Source organism: Athene noctua, chromosome 15 (assembly GCF_965140245.1).
Source record: "Athene noctua chromosome 15, bAthNoc1.hap1.1, whole genome shotgun sequence".
Taxonomy (NCBI): Eukaryota; Metazoa; Chordata; class Aves; order Strigiformes; family Strigidae; genus Athene; species Athene noctua.
The window spans coordinates 7,976,545-7,992,262 of NC_134051.1; the positions used below are offsets into that span (position 1 = coordinate 7,976,545).

General features: G+C 40.2%; 1 protein-coding gene across 1 annotated transcript in view; it reads left to right on the forward strand.

The window, feature by feature from the left end:
* The window catches only part of CARD11 (caspase recruitment domain family member 11), a 49,470-nt gene that overhangs the window by 18,686 nt on the left and 15,066 nt on the right, over positions 1 to 15,718 (forward strand). The window contains exons 5-13 of the mRNA XM_074919703.1: positions 6,833 to 7,045; positions 7,663 to 7,800; positions 8,436 to 8,761; positions 10,010 to 10,189; positions 12,113 to 12,265; positions 12,359 to 12,484; positions 12,977 to 13,174; positions 13,662 to 13,841; positions 14,880 to 14,934. Coding sequence (XP_074775804.1) covers positions 6,833 to 7,045; positions 7,663 to 7,800; positions 8,436 to 8,761; positions 10,010 to 10,189; positions 12,113 to 12,265; positions 12,359 to 12,484; positions 12,977 to 13,174; positions 13,662 to 13,841; positions 14,880 to 14,934 — 1,569 coding nt within the window. The remainder of the gene's footprint in view (positions 1 to 6,832; positions 7,046 to 7,662; positions 7,801 to 8,435; positions 8,762 to 10,009; positions 10,190 to 12,112; positions 12,266 to 12,358; positions 12,485 to 12,976; positions 13,175 to 13,661; positions 13,842 to 14,879; positions 14,935 to 15,718) is intronic.

Genomic DNA, 15,718 nt, shown 5'->3' on the forward strand with positions numbered 1-15,718 from the left:
TCATTTCTCACCTCTCAGTTCTCATTTACTCTCACATATATTATCATTTTATAATGGTACTACTGACAGTTTCTGAAATCTGGGTATCAGATTCTTAAACAATATGGGAAAACCGAATAATATCCATCTAATCACCAGTGTAGACATTGCCATCAGAAGGGACAATTCTCTCTCCATTAACCCTAAAGGGGACCTCAGCACCTAGCAGTGGCTAGAAACCAATCTTTAGAGGGCATTCTAAGGTAGACCATTTTCCATAGAACAGACCATTTTCCATTTGCTGGAGAGGAACTAGATTTTAAAGTTAAACTAGATGCGTAATTCAAATCGGTGAGATGAATCCACCCTCTGAATTAGCTCCTCTATCAGTGGTGCTTAGATGGTATGTCACTGAGGGAGCTAGAAGCATCTTCACTGTATATAGAAAATAGTGACACATAGAAAAATGACAAAGTCATCAAAAGGTCATTTAAGCTATTTGTAGAGGAGGATTTTTCCATTTTCTTTGTTATTATTGATAATATATGTTCTACAACCAGATCTGATTGGATGTTGGATGTTCAGGGTAACACAATCTGCTGTCGGTTTGCTATTGAGACAAAATTAGTCATTTCCTTCCTGTGTGATAAGTTGATAAGTGCTCTGAAGTTCTAAAGCTGGCAGACTTGAGGAAGACGTAGACTTCAGATATTCTCACCAGATGGAGTGCAAAATGGGAAAGCATAGATCTCAGCCTTTATGAAACAGAGATGATTACAGGATCCTAATAAGTATTACTGCACTGATTAAGGTCTTTTGGGACAATATTTCATTGGGCAAAACAACATTCTTGATTCGTAAATAGTGGTTTCCTCCAAAAAGTGATAGATATTTTATAGAATATATATGTTGTTTCAAAAGCAGACAGAATGTAGTAAGTGTGGAATTCACTGCAAGGATTGTTCAGCTCTTAAGGAATATTATCCTGCAATATTGAAAAACTTGTGTATCTGTTGTATACAGTGTTTTCTGGTTTAGGTGATACTAAACAAACCACTGGGTGTACTGGCTAACAATACTAATAATTGATCTGTGTTTTATTTATGCATTACCCTTTCTTTTTTTCTGAGGTGGAGTTTTATATGGATCTGTTCTTAGGGGAGTAAATAAAGGCAAAGGGAGAGATAATTAAAAGGAGTTCCTCTAGTATTAATTCTTCCGGGCCTCTTCTGTTAGGACAGGACTAGTGATTAGAGACAAATCTCTGATTTATTCTGTTGCTTGGTTGGGTTTTTTTTCATAGAGCAAAGATACTGAGTAACATGATACAATTCTTCATTTCTTTTTCACTCACTTGGTTGTTGATTTAATAGTTATAAAAATGAGCGCAATTTTCTTTCCCTCTTCTGCTTGTAGTAGCTAGATGAATATGCCTCCAGAGCTCTTTTAGCCAGATAGGGAGTTTGTTTTGGTTACCTCTGTCTGTCTTCTGTTCAGAAAATGGGAGTAGTATTTATGACTGTGTCTATCATCTGGATTCACTGAAGACGTAGTGTTACCTCATAGAAGCCTTGCAAGTCTGCTGGTGTTTTGGGGGGTGGGGGGGGGTGGGGGGAGTTGTAGGTTGTGTGTAACTGGACGATTGCCTCAACGGAATTGAACAGAATACTTCTGTGCGAAAATAATCCTATTTTGTGTTTAAAGCTTACTGCTCTTCTATTACTTTGGTATCGCTTAATCCAGATTTTTCTTTTATATTTTGTTGAAACTGTGGTATTCAGTAAGCTGGTTAAATCTTTTATATAAAGAGGGGGTTCGTATATATACAGGATGGCTCTTTCCATATACAGCCACTGTGACCCAAACCAAAAATACAACCCAGTCCATTCAACAGTGCTGCTGGCTTCAGAAAGTATTCTAAGGCCTGCAAAATCTGAAGTAATAAAACTGCACTAATAATAAATGTTCTTCTAGAGCCTTCCCATCTTGGTGGTTCCAAGTTCTTTTCAGTCACTAATTAATGGATCCTACCTTGTCATAAAAATACTTCTTACCAGCCTTGATTTCAGGTAGGGACACTGAGGTAGAAAGAACTAATATAAAGTGCAAATTCTTAAAGGCAGATGAAGACATTGTCTCCTCTCCTTTGGGAGCCCAGATTTAGACACCTCTATGGAAAAAATTTGCAAGTATAGGTAAGCAAATTTAGTCTTCTTTATCAATGTTTAAGCCTTTTAAAAGTGGTTTTCGGTGCCATAGAACATCCAGTAGTGCAGCCAACATGATTGGAAACTGCTGGTATTCAGCATTTCAGAAAGCCAGGAGTGCAAATAGAGCTCTCCTGTCCTTAGGCAAAGGAATATAATTTCCTTATCACACTTTAAACTGTGACTTTCCTCTAAATTTAAAAATAGCTCTAAATCCCTTTGTGGTTTTGTGGTTCTCTGATATTGCAGATCTGCACATATCCATACAAGTAGCTTTTGAGAAAATCGCCCCGTTGTGATACTTTATCTGTGAGGTGCTATCCAAACTTGAGGGAGAAAGGGTATTGCCCCATGAAATCTAGAGCTATGCATAGAAAGAGGATGTAATACAATTCCCTCAAAATGTTGAGGATAATTATACACAGTTTTAAAGTGCTATTTTCAGTTTTATTTTTGCTTTCAAGTGTGATAATTTATATGTAATCCTTTCCTGGTTTATATACACATAGTTAGTATTTAACATAAACTTCTGTTCCTATTAACTTATAATTCGCAGAAACATTTTGGGTGTTGTGGTTTCTTTTTAAATACTGCCAGTCCGTGAATATCTGTGACAAATGCGGAAGTCCAAAACATTAAAATAGATCATCTCTTCCAAAATAAACTTCCTCCTGCTTCTCAGTATGAGGACAATACCCTTTTTTCATATTTCACAAAGGAGATATCAAGAAATCAGAAAAACCTAGCTGAAGTCTGCATTTGCAGTCTGTTACATGGCAATTTCTCAGTATCGACAGCCTGACGAGAATTCAGAGCAAGGGGATGCAAATAATTAGATGGCTGAAGGGTTAATTTCTGCGCCATCATGAAATGAATCACAAAAAATGAAGCTTTCGATGTAACCTGATGATGAGCACTTTATAGAACCCCTGGTTCTGAAGCCTGCAGGCTTTATTCCCTTGATCAGTGGAGAGTGTCACTGACATATGAGAGTGTGGAGTCTGAGTGAGAACAGAGAACAGCTTTAACTGCAAGGCGATTTGTTCAGTTGAAAAATATAACAAAAAAATAGCAAACACATAGAAAGATTCATTTGTGTGTAACAGCCAAGAGAAGGATAGTCCCTGAGAGAGAAAAGGAGATGAGGAGAGTCGAGTGTTTCTTTTAATGTAAAAAGGGGTTCTCTCTTTTATGTTTGTCTGCATCTACAGAGATCTTTGAAATAGATGGGACTAGCTGAGATTATTACTGGATTAAGATCTCCTGCAGTTAAAAGCTATTTTGTATACTAACTGCTGAAAGGAGCAGCAGGAGAGCAATTTTTTAACTGCTGTGGTGATTCGTATTTCTTTTTGGTTAATGTCTGTTGAAGTCAGCCCAAGTCTGTGACTTCACACCTGTGATTTGTAATGGACGCCATAGTATTTCTATGACATATCACAACTTCTGAATGTGTTAGCTTACAACTCAAGAGGTGTTGGAATCAGAAACTAGGTAACAGTAATAAAGATCAGATTAGATAAGTGATTACACACTTGAAAACATTTTAAATTGGTCATTTTTCATTTTATAAGTGAAAACAACTTTTCTGCAATATCACCACAGAAAGGACAGAAACGAGGAATAAGGTCTTCTAAATACCTAGAAAATGCATGTGCTGCTGAAAAGCTTTTAAAAGTAAAGCCATTAGTACAGTACCTTGATTGGTTTCCCACTGAATTTCAGCTGTCACATCTGGTTTTTTGACCAGCACACCAAAATTTTAACCAAACGTTTTATTTCCTATTCAACATTATATTAAATACTAAAATAAATATTTACTCACTAGGAAGGATGATGTACTAGTATGAGCTTTCCATTGCTATTGTCTCTGGAATAGCTCCACAAGACAGTGTTGTTACTTGGGGGTTATATTTTTAGACCAGTCTGGCCCAAGAAACACAGCAGAGGCAACACCTCAAGCTCTAGGAAAGAGAGGAGTGCTACCCGTTACGCAGCAGTAGTCCCGGAGAGGCGGCGAACAGCCCAGTGAGAGCTTTAGCTGTGCTGCTGGGAGGTCATTCCCAAGGTGGAAATCTGAAGAAGAAAGCAAAAGGAAGATGCTGAAATTCCTCCACGGCAGCGAGGGACCACTCCACTAAATGTTGTTCCTGAGGGCTTGCTCCTGATAATAGACTGTATTTAACAGGGGTTTGCTACCAGAAATCCCCTTTTAAGATTCTTAGCCATTCATGCAGTGTACTTACTACTTTCCCATTAAACATTATGTCCCCAAACTAACAGTATGGATGTATTATGCCCATACACAAGGGACTATTTGATAAAGGTATTTCTAATGTCAGGTTAAAAAAATGTATTCATGTTGAGAATTACACTGATGAGTGAACTCTTCTTTGAATCATTTAATGGAGAAATCCCTTACTAATGTCCTGAGGGAACTGCTGACAGTGTGTAATAATTTCTGGTTCAGTGCAGCAGATTACAAGATAACTTGCATTTCATGAAATTCAGGCAAGTGCTTCTTTGGCATTCTGAGGTCCATCTGTGAGCTTCCTGGTACAGTCCCCAAAATTAAAGGGCCTGCAACACACCTTTTTTTTAGATGCAATAGATAGCAGTGGCTGTAAGATGACTGAGGTACTGTATGACCTTCTGCTTTATTGCCTTCTACTCCCAAAAGTTCAGATTCTCCAATTATGTAGTGTTTGTTAAATTCACCTTTGAAATGAAATACAGTTATTTCCAGAATAAGTGATGGAAGTAAGGTTCATGGGAATGTATGTGTACTTCAGATGAAGCTATTTCACCTTTAACATTCCTTCCACTGCTACCTACTTTATATATCTTTTTCTATTGTTTTACCTTTATACTGTTCATTACTGCAGTGTCACCTTTACCACATGTAAATACTGGCATTCAGTAAGAATTCCATCCAGCTTGCGAGGAGTTCTTAAGACCAGGGATCTTTTCCCATAACTACAGCCATGCCCCCATTATTTTAGATCTCATTGAGCAGATCTGGTCTTCCTTGCCCTCTGAGGATTCTTGTCTCTCCCAGCCCGTTTAGTAGAAGACACTGGAGCAATGACATCTGCATGCAAGCAGCAGAGCAAATGCTAAGTAAGTGGTTCTAAGATGGGAAACTATGAAGAACAGAACTCTGGGAGAGCTACTGGAGTACAGGAGAAGAACAAAACCCTTGGCAATACTCCCCTAACCTGTCCATAGTATGAGGAATGCATCCAATCCTTTCTCCTAGAGATATTGAATCCCAGCCTAAGATTTTGGACAATTTGGGAAGGTCTTTGAAAGCATCAAGCAAAGACCAGGCATTTTGGTAGAACTAGTCTGTATTTCATTATGACAGAACACTGACAAACACATTATTTAGCAGATTAGCACTTTTGGGTTTAGTTTTCAAAATGAGTGAATAGTCCCTGGCTGTACAGATTAACAGCTGGGTTTGCCCAGCGATGTTCACTGGAACACAGGCTGCTTTGCAGTTCCTAAAGTTGGAAGCTGGAGAAGTTATAGCACAACAGAGAGAACTCTTGTCGTCCAAGAAAAACAGCACGTTGCTTTTGAGGTCTTTAGTTACTGATTACCAGTGAAGTCTCATAAAGCACAGCTCTCGTCTCATATGACCTAAGAACTGCACATTCTTTTTATACCATGTTTTCTGATAAGGTAAAATAACTCTTGAAATAGAAGCTTCTCTTCCTTGTGCCACCAGGATCACGAGATCTTGAGAAAGCTAGAGTGCAAAAGTAAGACTTGTTTCAAAGGTTAATATTTATTACAAAGTTAAGAGGGAAAGACTATTACAAAGTTTCTTTACTCTTAACTTTAGTATGTTTTCTCACCTCATTGTTCCCTCTGTTGTAACCTTCTCTAATGAGGTGGTTGCAAATTAGGAGTTGGCAGGAACTTGCTTAGCAAGCACTCAGAAATCATGTGATAATATTTGCATGAGTCAAGAACATTTTCAGACTTCGGTGATACAATGCTCACACTTGTCCACTCATGCCGAGAGAGGCAAGGTCTGAACTCACAGGTACTGGCATTCATGGCCGCACATCAGTCAATCCATACACAGCTGCAGGAGGCAGACACACGTAATTGCTTGCTTATGAGTTAATTATTCTTGTGGTGCAGTCATTTACATGCGTTGGCTCCTCACATATATGCGGGAAAAAAAATGCAGGTTCAAACCACTACAGCTGAGAGGAACAAAGGAGGGGAGAATGAAAGCCTTAGTTTTCCGCAGCAAGTATTTGTCTTTGCTCTGAGCTCTGCATGTTCATACCCTTTCTTGCATTGCACCACGTTCTTTACCATTGCTTCTATTAAGAAGAGGGATTCTCTGACTTACAGAGACCTTCATGGAGTTAGCTGTGCTACGATTCATCACTAGAGAGCAATATGCAATAGTTCATAGACTCAAGATAGCACTTCTCTGAACTGTCACTTTCCAGATGAGCTGTGGACAGGCTGCACTTCAGTTCAAACAGCTTCAATACAGGGCAAATTCAGCATTAGTCAGAAGTGATTCTTAGCTCATCCGATGTGACATGGAAGCACAAAAAAGAAACAGGATAGAAACTGTCCTGTTTGATGTTCATTTGCCAATTGTTTCCCTTGTTAAGGAGGAGAGCCAGAGATGGATGACTGCCTGGAGACACTGAAAGATGAGGAGGAAGCTTTGTGGGAGAACGTAGAATGCAACCGGCACATGCTGAGCCGCTACATCAATCCAGCCAAACTGACCCCGTACTTACGGCAGTGCAAAGTAATCGATGAGCAAGATGAGGATGAGGTGCTTAACTCACTTATGCTGCCCTCCAAAATTAACCGAGCAGGTAATTATTTCGTGAATGGCTACATCTGCATCCCTATCTGAATAGTATTATTTTGCGAAGTCTGGAGGGAGCCTGTGTCAAATTACAGATTATCAAATGCAAACCCTATATCTCATTTACAGGAGTTTTAATGTAAAGGGGGAATCTGCTGCTGCTATTTTGATAATAATGATTCTTTCCAGTGCTGTGCAGACTAGAGCTCATGGGGTTCATATTCCCATCAAAGCCTTGGCAAATATTTCAGTTAACACGAGCAGCAGCCACTGCCATTCCAAGAGTAGGTTTTCAGCTGTCTTGCCGTGCTTCGTGATTTGTCACTGAAGGGTCTGCCATCCTAAAGTCTCAGTACTGCCTGGTAAAGGCTGCACTGAATAACATGCCTTTTGAAATTTTTGTTCCAGAGACCAGTTTGCCCGCACTCCTTCAGAATAATGAAACATAAAGAATATGTGGCATTACCTTATGAGTTCAGCTGAACTCAATTAATCAGCCAGATCTTCCACAGCACATTGCTGTGGCAGGGACAAACCTTAAGCAGATTTGGCTTCAGGGATACAGTACTTGCTTGTGCTGCTCATAGTGCTGATGTGTCACCTCTCTCTGTTCTTGGTGCTTAGGTCGACTGCTGGACATTCTCCACACCAAGGGCCAAAGGGGCTATGTAGTTTTCCTAGAGAGCCTAGAGTTTTACTACCCTGAACTCTACAAACTGGTAACAGGGAAAGAACCTACACGGAGATTTTCCACTATTGTTGGTGAGTAGAATTAATCCCAAAGGAGCCTGTTGAAATAAGGACTATCTTGAAGACTGGGTTTGATTTTTCAGGCAAGAAATGGAAATAAAAGATAATCTTGTAGTAACATTCTGCAGGTTTTCAGTCCCCTTCAACACAAAATATGCTAGCAACAGGTAATGTGTAAAGAAAAGGAACATCTTAGTTGTCTGAATGAAGCTGGAGAGCTTCAAATTGAATGATAGGCATTACAGGAAATCTCAAGAGAAGAAATATTGGAACAGTGGACTAAATTACACTGATGACCTACACATGTGCAGCATTTTGAAGCATTCAGATTAATTGTACTTGTATATATTCATTTTACAAAGTTTCTGCTATTTCCACAGGCCTGTCAGCTCAGCTGAAACAAGACAATTATAAAGGCTTCATATTCTATCCAGTCAAGCTTTATGCATGTATATTGTGATTCTGGTAATAGTGTGCTGTGAAATATTTGTACTGTTGCCAGCTAGATATACAAATGTGTATGTATTTATGCATATTCTGCACCTCTGTACATATTCTGGGACATTGGTTTCTTACTCAGTTCTGCTGATCCTACTTAATATAAAGTTACTTTATGAGACATTGATAAGCTATTCAAACATTTTCAGTGGAGGAGGGACATGAAGGCCTTACCCATTTCCTAATGAATGAGATCATTAAGCTTCAACAGCAAGTAAAGACAAAAGATGTGCAGCGCTGTGAACTCTTGGCTAAGTCTCGCCAGTTGGAGGATGAGCGAAAGCAGCTAAAACTGAACAAGATAGAGCTGCTGACCTTCCAGGAGAGGTACAACAAGATGAAGGAGGAGAGGAACAACTACAATGATGAGCTGGTCAAGGTGAAAGATGAGAACTATAATCTTGCCATGAGATATGCCCAGCTGAGTGACGAGAAGAGCATGGCTGTGATAAGGAGCCGAGACCTCCAGTTAGAGGTGAGAGAAATGCTCTGGGTTGCTTTAATCAGGAGCAGCAATGGAGGATGGCAGTGACATCTGGCAAAATGAGACCTCCTCTGACAGTAGAAAGGTGTAGAGCTCTCATCTGCTTTGCTTATCCAGATGATTAGAGGTATTGCTGCCAACTGCAGTGATGTGTATTAATGGCAGATAATTCACATACTTGTAATGGATTAACATGTTTAAAAACAATTTTAAAAGCATAATTGTTTGTTAAAAACATAATTTTAGCTTTTCAGGCTCAATAATATCTTGGGGCAGTTATCCAGGTTTGCACTACAGCTGTTGGTTTATTCAGAAAGTCTCACATAGAGCACTGGAACAGCTTGAGGCCATTTAGGAAATACAGAGAAATGCTTCAAGTGCCATAAAATTCATGCTTGTGTGTGTGTCACAGATGAAATGCAGTAAACAACTACCCATAGTGGATCTGGACACTGAGGTTTATTTTTGAAACAATGATATCAGACATTTTACCCCACTCTGTTTTTTCACACAGTTGTTGGCTCACACCCCCGCCTCGGCGCTGCGCTCTCTCGGGCTCGGCATCCCTTCCCCACAGGGAAATCACTGCTGGTGTGGGAAGGTTGGGCAGAAAGTCCTGTCTGCCTGCAGTCACCAGTCACAGGTGTTACTGGCCAGGGTCCCCGGGCAACCCCTGGCCTTCATCCCTGTGCATCTCTCCGATCTCCGGGATGTTCCCCCACTTTCAAATCTTTCCTCCAGCCAGGATCATTATCACTTTCTTCCCAAGACCTCTTCTGTCTGAAACAACTTTTTGGGAACGTCTCTTTCCTATCCAGAACTCAAACCCCCTCTTTTTCCCAGTCCAAATAGCCTGCGTGCAAAAGCATAATGTGTGGTCAGCCTCCTAAATGTTTGTTCTGTTTCATATCTCTTTATTTATTGGAGTATTGAGGATGTGCCACTTTTTTTTAGTCCAGAAGTTACCAGAATTTACAGCCAGCCCATAGCAGTTGTAACTAGCAAATAGCAGGCTTCCGCTTGAGAGCTGAGCAGTTCAGTTGTGGACATTCAACACACATGCACATACACCCAATTATCTGCTGCCTGTTAGCATTCACAGTTTAAGCTGTTTTTTCCACTTGTGACAGTATATTTTCACCTAGAAGTGAGAGTGCTCTCAGAGCAGTAAATATCAGAGCTAGGAATGATTTCTTTCCTTCCTTCTTTCTCCTTTTCACTGCTCCCTGCCTGCTTTAGATTGACCAGCTGAAGCATCGCTTGAACAAGGTGGAAGAGGAATGCAAGCTGGAGAGGAACCAGTCTTTGAAGCTGAAAAATGATATTGAAAACCGACCCAAAAAGGAACAGGTTCTGGAGCTGGAGCGGGAAAATGAGATGATGAAGACTAAAATCCAGGAGTTACAGTCCATCATTCAGGTATAAAACCAGACTGGTACATTTAAATTCCAGCCACTTCAGTTTACCCCTCCTGCTTTCCCAGATGATGGATTCAGCAGGCTTCAACCACTCCTTTCCTCCAGGCACCCCACACTCTCTTCCCGTGCTGTCTCACATACCCCACATCTCCTCACAGCCTGCCTTGGTGGCTACTCTTCAGGACCTCAGTGTCTGGAGGAGGCTGTGAGAGTGGGACGGAGAAGCAGCAGGTGGTGACAGCTCCCATGTGTTTTCAGTAAGGGACATAACAGGAAATCTGTGGACAAGAGGAGGTGACATGGTCTCTGCTACCACTCCTCACCTCAGACCACACATACTCTGTTACAGTTCTAGGGAATGTTGGGTGAAACCTCCACCTGCAAAGCTACAGTAACCAGAAGCACAAAGTTTGGAAAAACAGAAGGTTGGTTATAGGTCCCAGCTGTCTGTCGTACGCCTTGTACAAACACATGCACGAGGAGTCCCATCCCCAAAAAATTGTCATCTAATAAATCAAGCTGTACATGAGAGATTGGCTCATTCAAGGTGCAGAGTGCAGCTGTTTAATTGCTGAGCATTCAACTCTGTGTTTCAGCTCTGCTGTGGTTCTTTGTACCAGCCTGTCACTACAAAGCTGTGTTAAATAGCCAGCCCAGAAATTTCTGACAGTAGCTCTGTGTACCCTGTTTTAGGCTATTGTCATAACTGTGCTAAAAGGTCTTAATGAAGCAGAGGGTAATAAAGGTTTCTGTACTTGGGTGGTCACTAGTTACCAGAATGCCCTGTAGAATGCTGCTGTAACTTGCACAGGGATTTTTGTTTGGCAGATAGGGAAAAAGGATGATATGCAGCAAATTTAGCACTGTGTTTCTCTATGAAGAACTTAGCAAAATATTAGGGTATATGTGGGAGTACTTAGCACTTTTCTGGAAAAGGCTTGTGGCTTTTTAAAATGACACTTAAAAATTATCAATAGAATGCATTTCAGAAATGGCTGTAGCCTCTAGCAGCGCCTAATGATTCTTAGTTCTAACAGAAATCCAATTCAAGGGTTGAAAAGGGGTGTAGTATAGAAGGTTCTGGGAGTTCTGGTCCATGTAGACTCTCTTATACTAATTGAAATGGTCTTATAGCACCTAAAGAAACAGAAATAATGAAATAGCTAAAAATAGGATTGAAGTTCTCCTAAGTGAAAGTGTAAATAAACAAAAGGCAGTTTGTTTTAGAAATAGTTAAGTATGCTTAGAAATATTGGGTAACCAGAATGTCACTGAAATCTCCAACTTAGACTAGGTATTTTAAAAATAAATATGCCTATTACTTGCTTGCATTTTATGTCTTCTTCATCTTCCATTTATGGTTAATTTTGGATGGCGATTTATTTGTTGGAACCTGCTCTGGTTAGCTTGTTAATTTTAAATCTGAAATAAAAAATATTGCTGGACACTGCAGAAAATGAAGCAGTGGTACAAGCTACTCCAGGCACATTTAATATTCTCTGAGCACAGCCCTGCAAAGCCTATGCATGCTTTAAAAATTCCCCTGAATGTTTTCTTAGGCCCTGCTCTTTGGCAAAGGGTGATTTCTGTGCTCAGTGAGAGCTGATTAATAGAGAAGAGTTTTGAATGCAGGGCTTGGAGTGAAGAATTGTCACTGCATCCAAAATGGATCAAATTATAGCCAGTACAATAAAACAGTAAAACAGTTCCTTCATCAGACTATTCTGACAGCAAGACAGCCTTTATTCATCTTTTCTGACACTATTTTAAAATATGAACAAATGTCCATCTCTTCTCCTGCTTTCCCGTTGCAATACCATGTTCATTTTCTATTCCTCTTGCTTGTAACTGTCTTTGTTACTTTTCTCCCTGCAATACTACTTTCTCTTTCCCTGGCCTGTCTCTTAAAAATGTCTTTCCTCAGGCTGACAAGCGGAGTTTGCCAGATTCAGACAAAGCAATTTTGGATATTCTGGAACACGACCGTAAGGAGGCACTAGAAGATCGTCATGAGTTGGTCAACAAAATCTTTAATCTCCAAGAGGAGATCCGTCATGTGGAGGACTTGAGAGACAAGGTGAGAAATGGAAGGATGGAAAGATAGAGTATCTCAGGCTAGTGCCCAAAAGACCTCTGAGAGCAGTGGTGGTTAACAGTATGTTATTTCCAGTATCTTGAAGAGAAAGAAGATTTGGAGTTAAAATGTTCCACACTAGGAAAAGACTGTGAGATGTACAAGCACCGTATGAACACTGTGATGATACAGCTGGAAGAGGTGGAAAAGGAGCGAGACCAGGTATCTAACAGTTAAAGGGGAGGAAATTAGTAGCAAAAGCCTGTATCTCATATGTGCCACTTTAGAGAATTGTGGGTAATTGTACCCAAAATGCCATTAAAAAATAAACAGTTAGAAGAAATTGCTACTTGTTGGAATTTGCATTACAGTAATTAAACATAGGATAATATTGGGTTGTTTCCACAGTGTAGCATCTGGCAGGCAGGACCAAGATCTTAACAACAGCTACTGCAGACTTTTTATTAGTGTCAAGTAATCCAGTTTGCACTCCGGAGCATTTTGCCACCAACCAAGAGGGAACTGGAAATGAACCGCCCTCATCATCGTAATTTTTAATGGTACTGCTGTGGCACATCCTGGTCCTAAGCGCTGTGTTAACTGCTGAATGGTTACCAGTTCTGAAGTCCCCATTCCAAACACCTTGCAAACAAAAGCAGCAGGAGAAGGTGACTGGTACCCAGGTGCAAGAGATGTTTCTTCTCTCCGCTATAGGCATTCCGTTCGCGTGATGAGGCTCAGACACAGTACTCACACTGTCTGATTGAAAAAGATAAATACAGGAAGCAGATTCGAGAGCTGGAGGAGAGAAATGATGAACTCCGAATTGAGGTGGTTCGGAAAGAAGCTTGCATTGTTAACCTAGAGTGCAAACTCCGACGGCTCTCTAAGGACAATAACTTTCATGACCAGGTAGGGCTGAGGAAGACAGACATGAGTTCTTTTTTTAACAATTGCTTTTAAAAACATTTTGGTGTGAAAGGGAGAGGGGACTTTTTAAATTCCTTCCATGAATTAACTGAAAAAAATAACCTCTTTCTACTAAATGTCAGTGTTGTGAGTTCTTCAGTACAGTGGGGTTCGAGTTGTCTGTGTCATTCACATAGCTTCTTAAAGGCTGGCATTCCACAACTTGATTTTAAATGGAAAGAAATGGATAAAGACAATTAATTTCTACACTGGGGTAGAAACTACAAATACTTTCGAGGAACATGCCCCAGTGAACAGAAATCTCCACAAATGTCAATCTAGATTACTGATTTGGGTCTGCAGCCACATTCTGTGTGAGCTTCTGAAGCACTGGAGTTACAGAAAGTTCAATCAGATTACTCTAAAGGGATGTCATGAGGAGTTGTACTGAACTGGTCTCAGAAGTAAAGCGTTTCCTTCTGATCTTCAGAGTTTACCACGGAATCTACCCATTACCATTATCTCCCAGACCTTTGGGACTCCTGGCCCGAAAGCCAATGGTCAGGAAGCAGATGACTCCTCCACTTCTGAAGAGTCTCCAGAAGACAACAAATTCTTCTTGCCTGATCAAGCTCGACTCAAGAGAAGAGTGAATCTAAAGGGAATCCAGGTGTGTCTTAATATGAGACTGGAATGATGTAGTGCAGGAACTGTTAGAGACATAATAGTTTTTGTGGTTATGCCTCTGAAAGTGCTGTGCTGTAAAGATAAGAATAGTTTTGGATATGGTAGTGACCTGTCAGTTTTTGCCCTGTAGTGATCTTGAGGAGCAAATATAATCAGGCTTCACAGACCATTTTCTGCCCCTTCTCCCCATTTTGTGCATTCTCCTTGCTTCTGCTGTTCATTCACATTCTTGGAGCGTTGTCAATAAATTGATTCTTTGCCTCCTTAACAGTAGTGAAAAAAAAAAATTGACACAATGCCCGAAGTCCAGCACACAAGTAACTGAAGGTGGAAAACGAAGCATTGGTTGAAAAGCTCACATCAGCTGGAAGGAATAATAGAAAGAAATAGACACAATCTAGAGCAAAATTAACTGCCTAATTTAGAATTAAATTATGGCAATTTCCTCTCACTTAAGAGTAAGGGGTAGCATGACTTAGGTCCATGATTTCCCCAACGAGCTGCATTCATACAGCTATTATCTGGTGCTATATTCATGGATTGTAAAAAATGTACAGTCTAACTTTTGGGGTTTTGAGCTTCTCTTTCCTTTCATCTGCATTTGAATTCTCCCTGCCCTTCATAACCTTTCTGAGCTCTGACTGTCATTACTACTTACGGCAATAGAGCTGCATTTTTTACACTGCACACTCCAAAAGGATGCCTGTTGTATTAACAGCTGCCTGAAACCAGTCCCAAGGCACCCACTTCACCTTTTGTCTCTTTGTTCCCTCAGCAGAATCTGGAAATTGCAGTGCATTTGGGCCAGACTTTTAATAGTTAGGTAGCTGACTCTTGTTCACTGTGGTGGCATTTAGATACCTAAATATCTTCTAAATGTTCGATCCTGTTGTTTAAAGGAGAGCAAATGTATTGCAGCATAACAGTGCAAAAAAAGGGGTGAGAATATCTGGTTTACAGTGTGTGGCAAATATTCTGAATTTGTGCTGATTTTTGTCCTCTCTTTTTTTTTTTTTTAAAGATAAATCCAAGAGCTAAATCCCCTGTCAGCATGAACAAAACATCAGAGTTTCAAGGTCAGAAAGAGCACCCATGTCCTTATTCCTTTTCTGTTGCTTTGTCTCATTCACTTAATCTCTTTAAGTTGTTTTAACAATTATACCAACCAGGGAAATTCATAACTAGGTCCAAGTCAGTAAAATAGACAGTTTCTCTCATAGTTAACAATGTCATAATTTAAAGTAGTGAAGTGTTCTACCTGAATGTCCTCTCCATCCAAAGATACCTCCATGGACACACAATACTGCATCCCATAGCTTACCTAAATTTTCTGTTTACTTAATTTTCCTTTTACTTTAAAGTCATTGGTGTAACACCTGTACTAAAAGTCATTATACTATTCTCTTTTTGCTGTTGGAAAAAATCCTTCAAGCTGTAAATACCCTGATCTTGTGATCATCAAATGAGTTCTCTTGTCCTTCATCAGAAGGGAATTAATTTGAAATTTAAAGCATTGCAAATGGTGGGGGGAGGGGGATTGACCCACCCACCAGCCAGCTGCCAAGTTACCAGATTCGTTGCTATATACTCATGTTTGAGCTCCTCCTAATTCGTCTTATTTATGTAACACTGTTCTCGAACCAAACACCATCCTGGGCAGCACTTCCTTTATTTGTTCTGTGCGGCAGTGTGCTCACTGTTGAACAAAACACGATGGGAAACGGTTCCTGCTGCAAGATACCGCATGTTAAACAGTATGTTTGGTATCAGGTAATGTGCAACATTAGTACAAATTATTGCTGTTGAAGAAGGGAAGGAGTCCACAAAGACATTCACACTGTGCTGCCTAGGGCTGCTGAG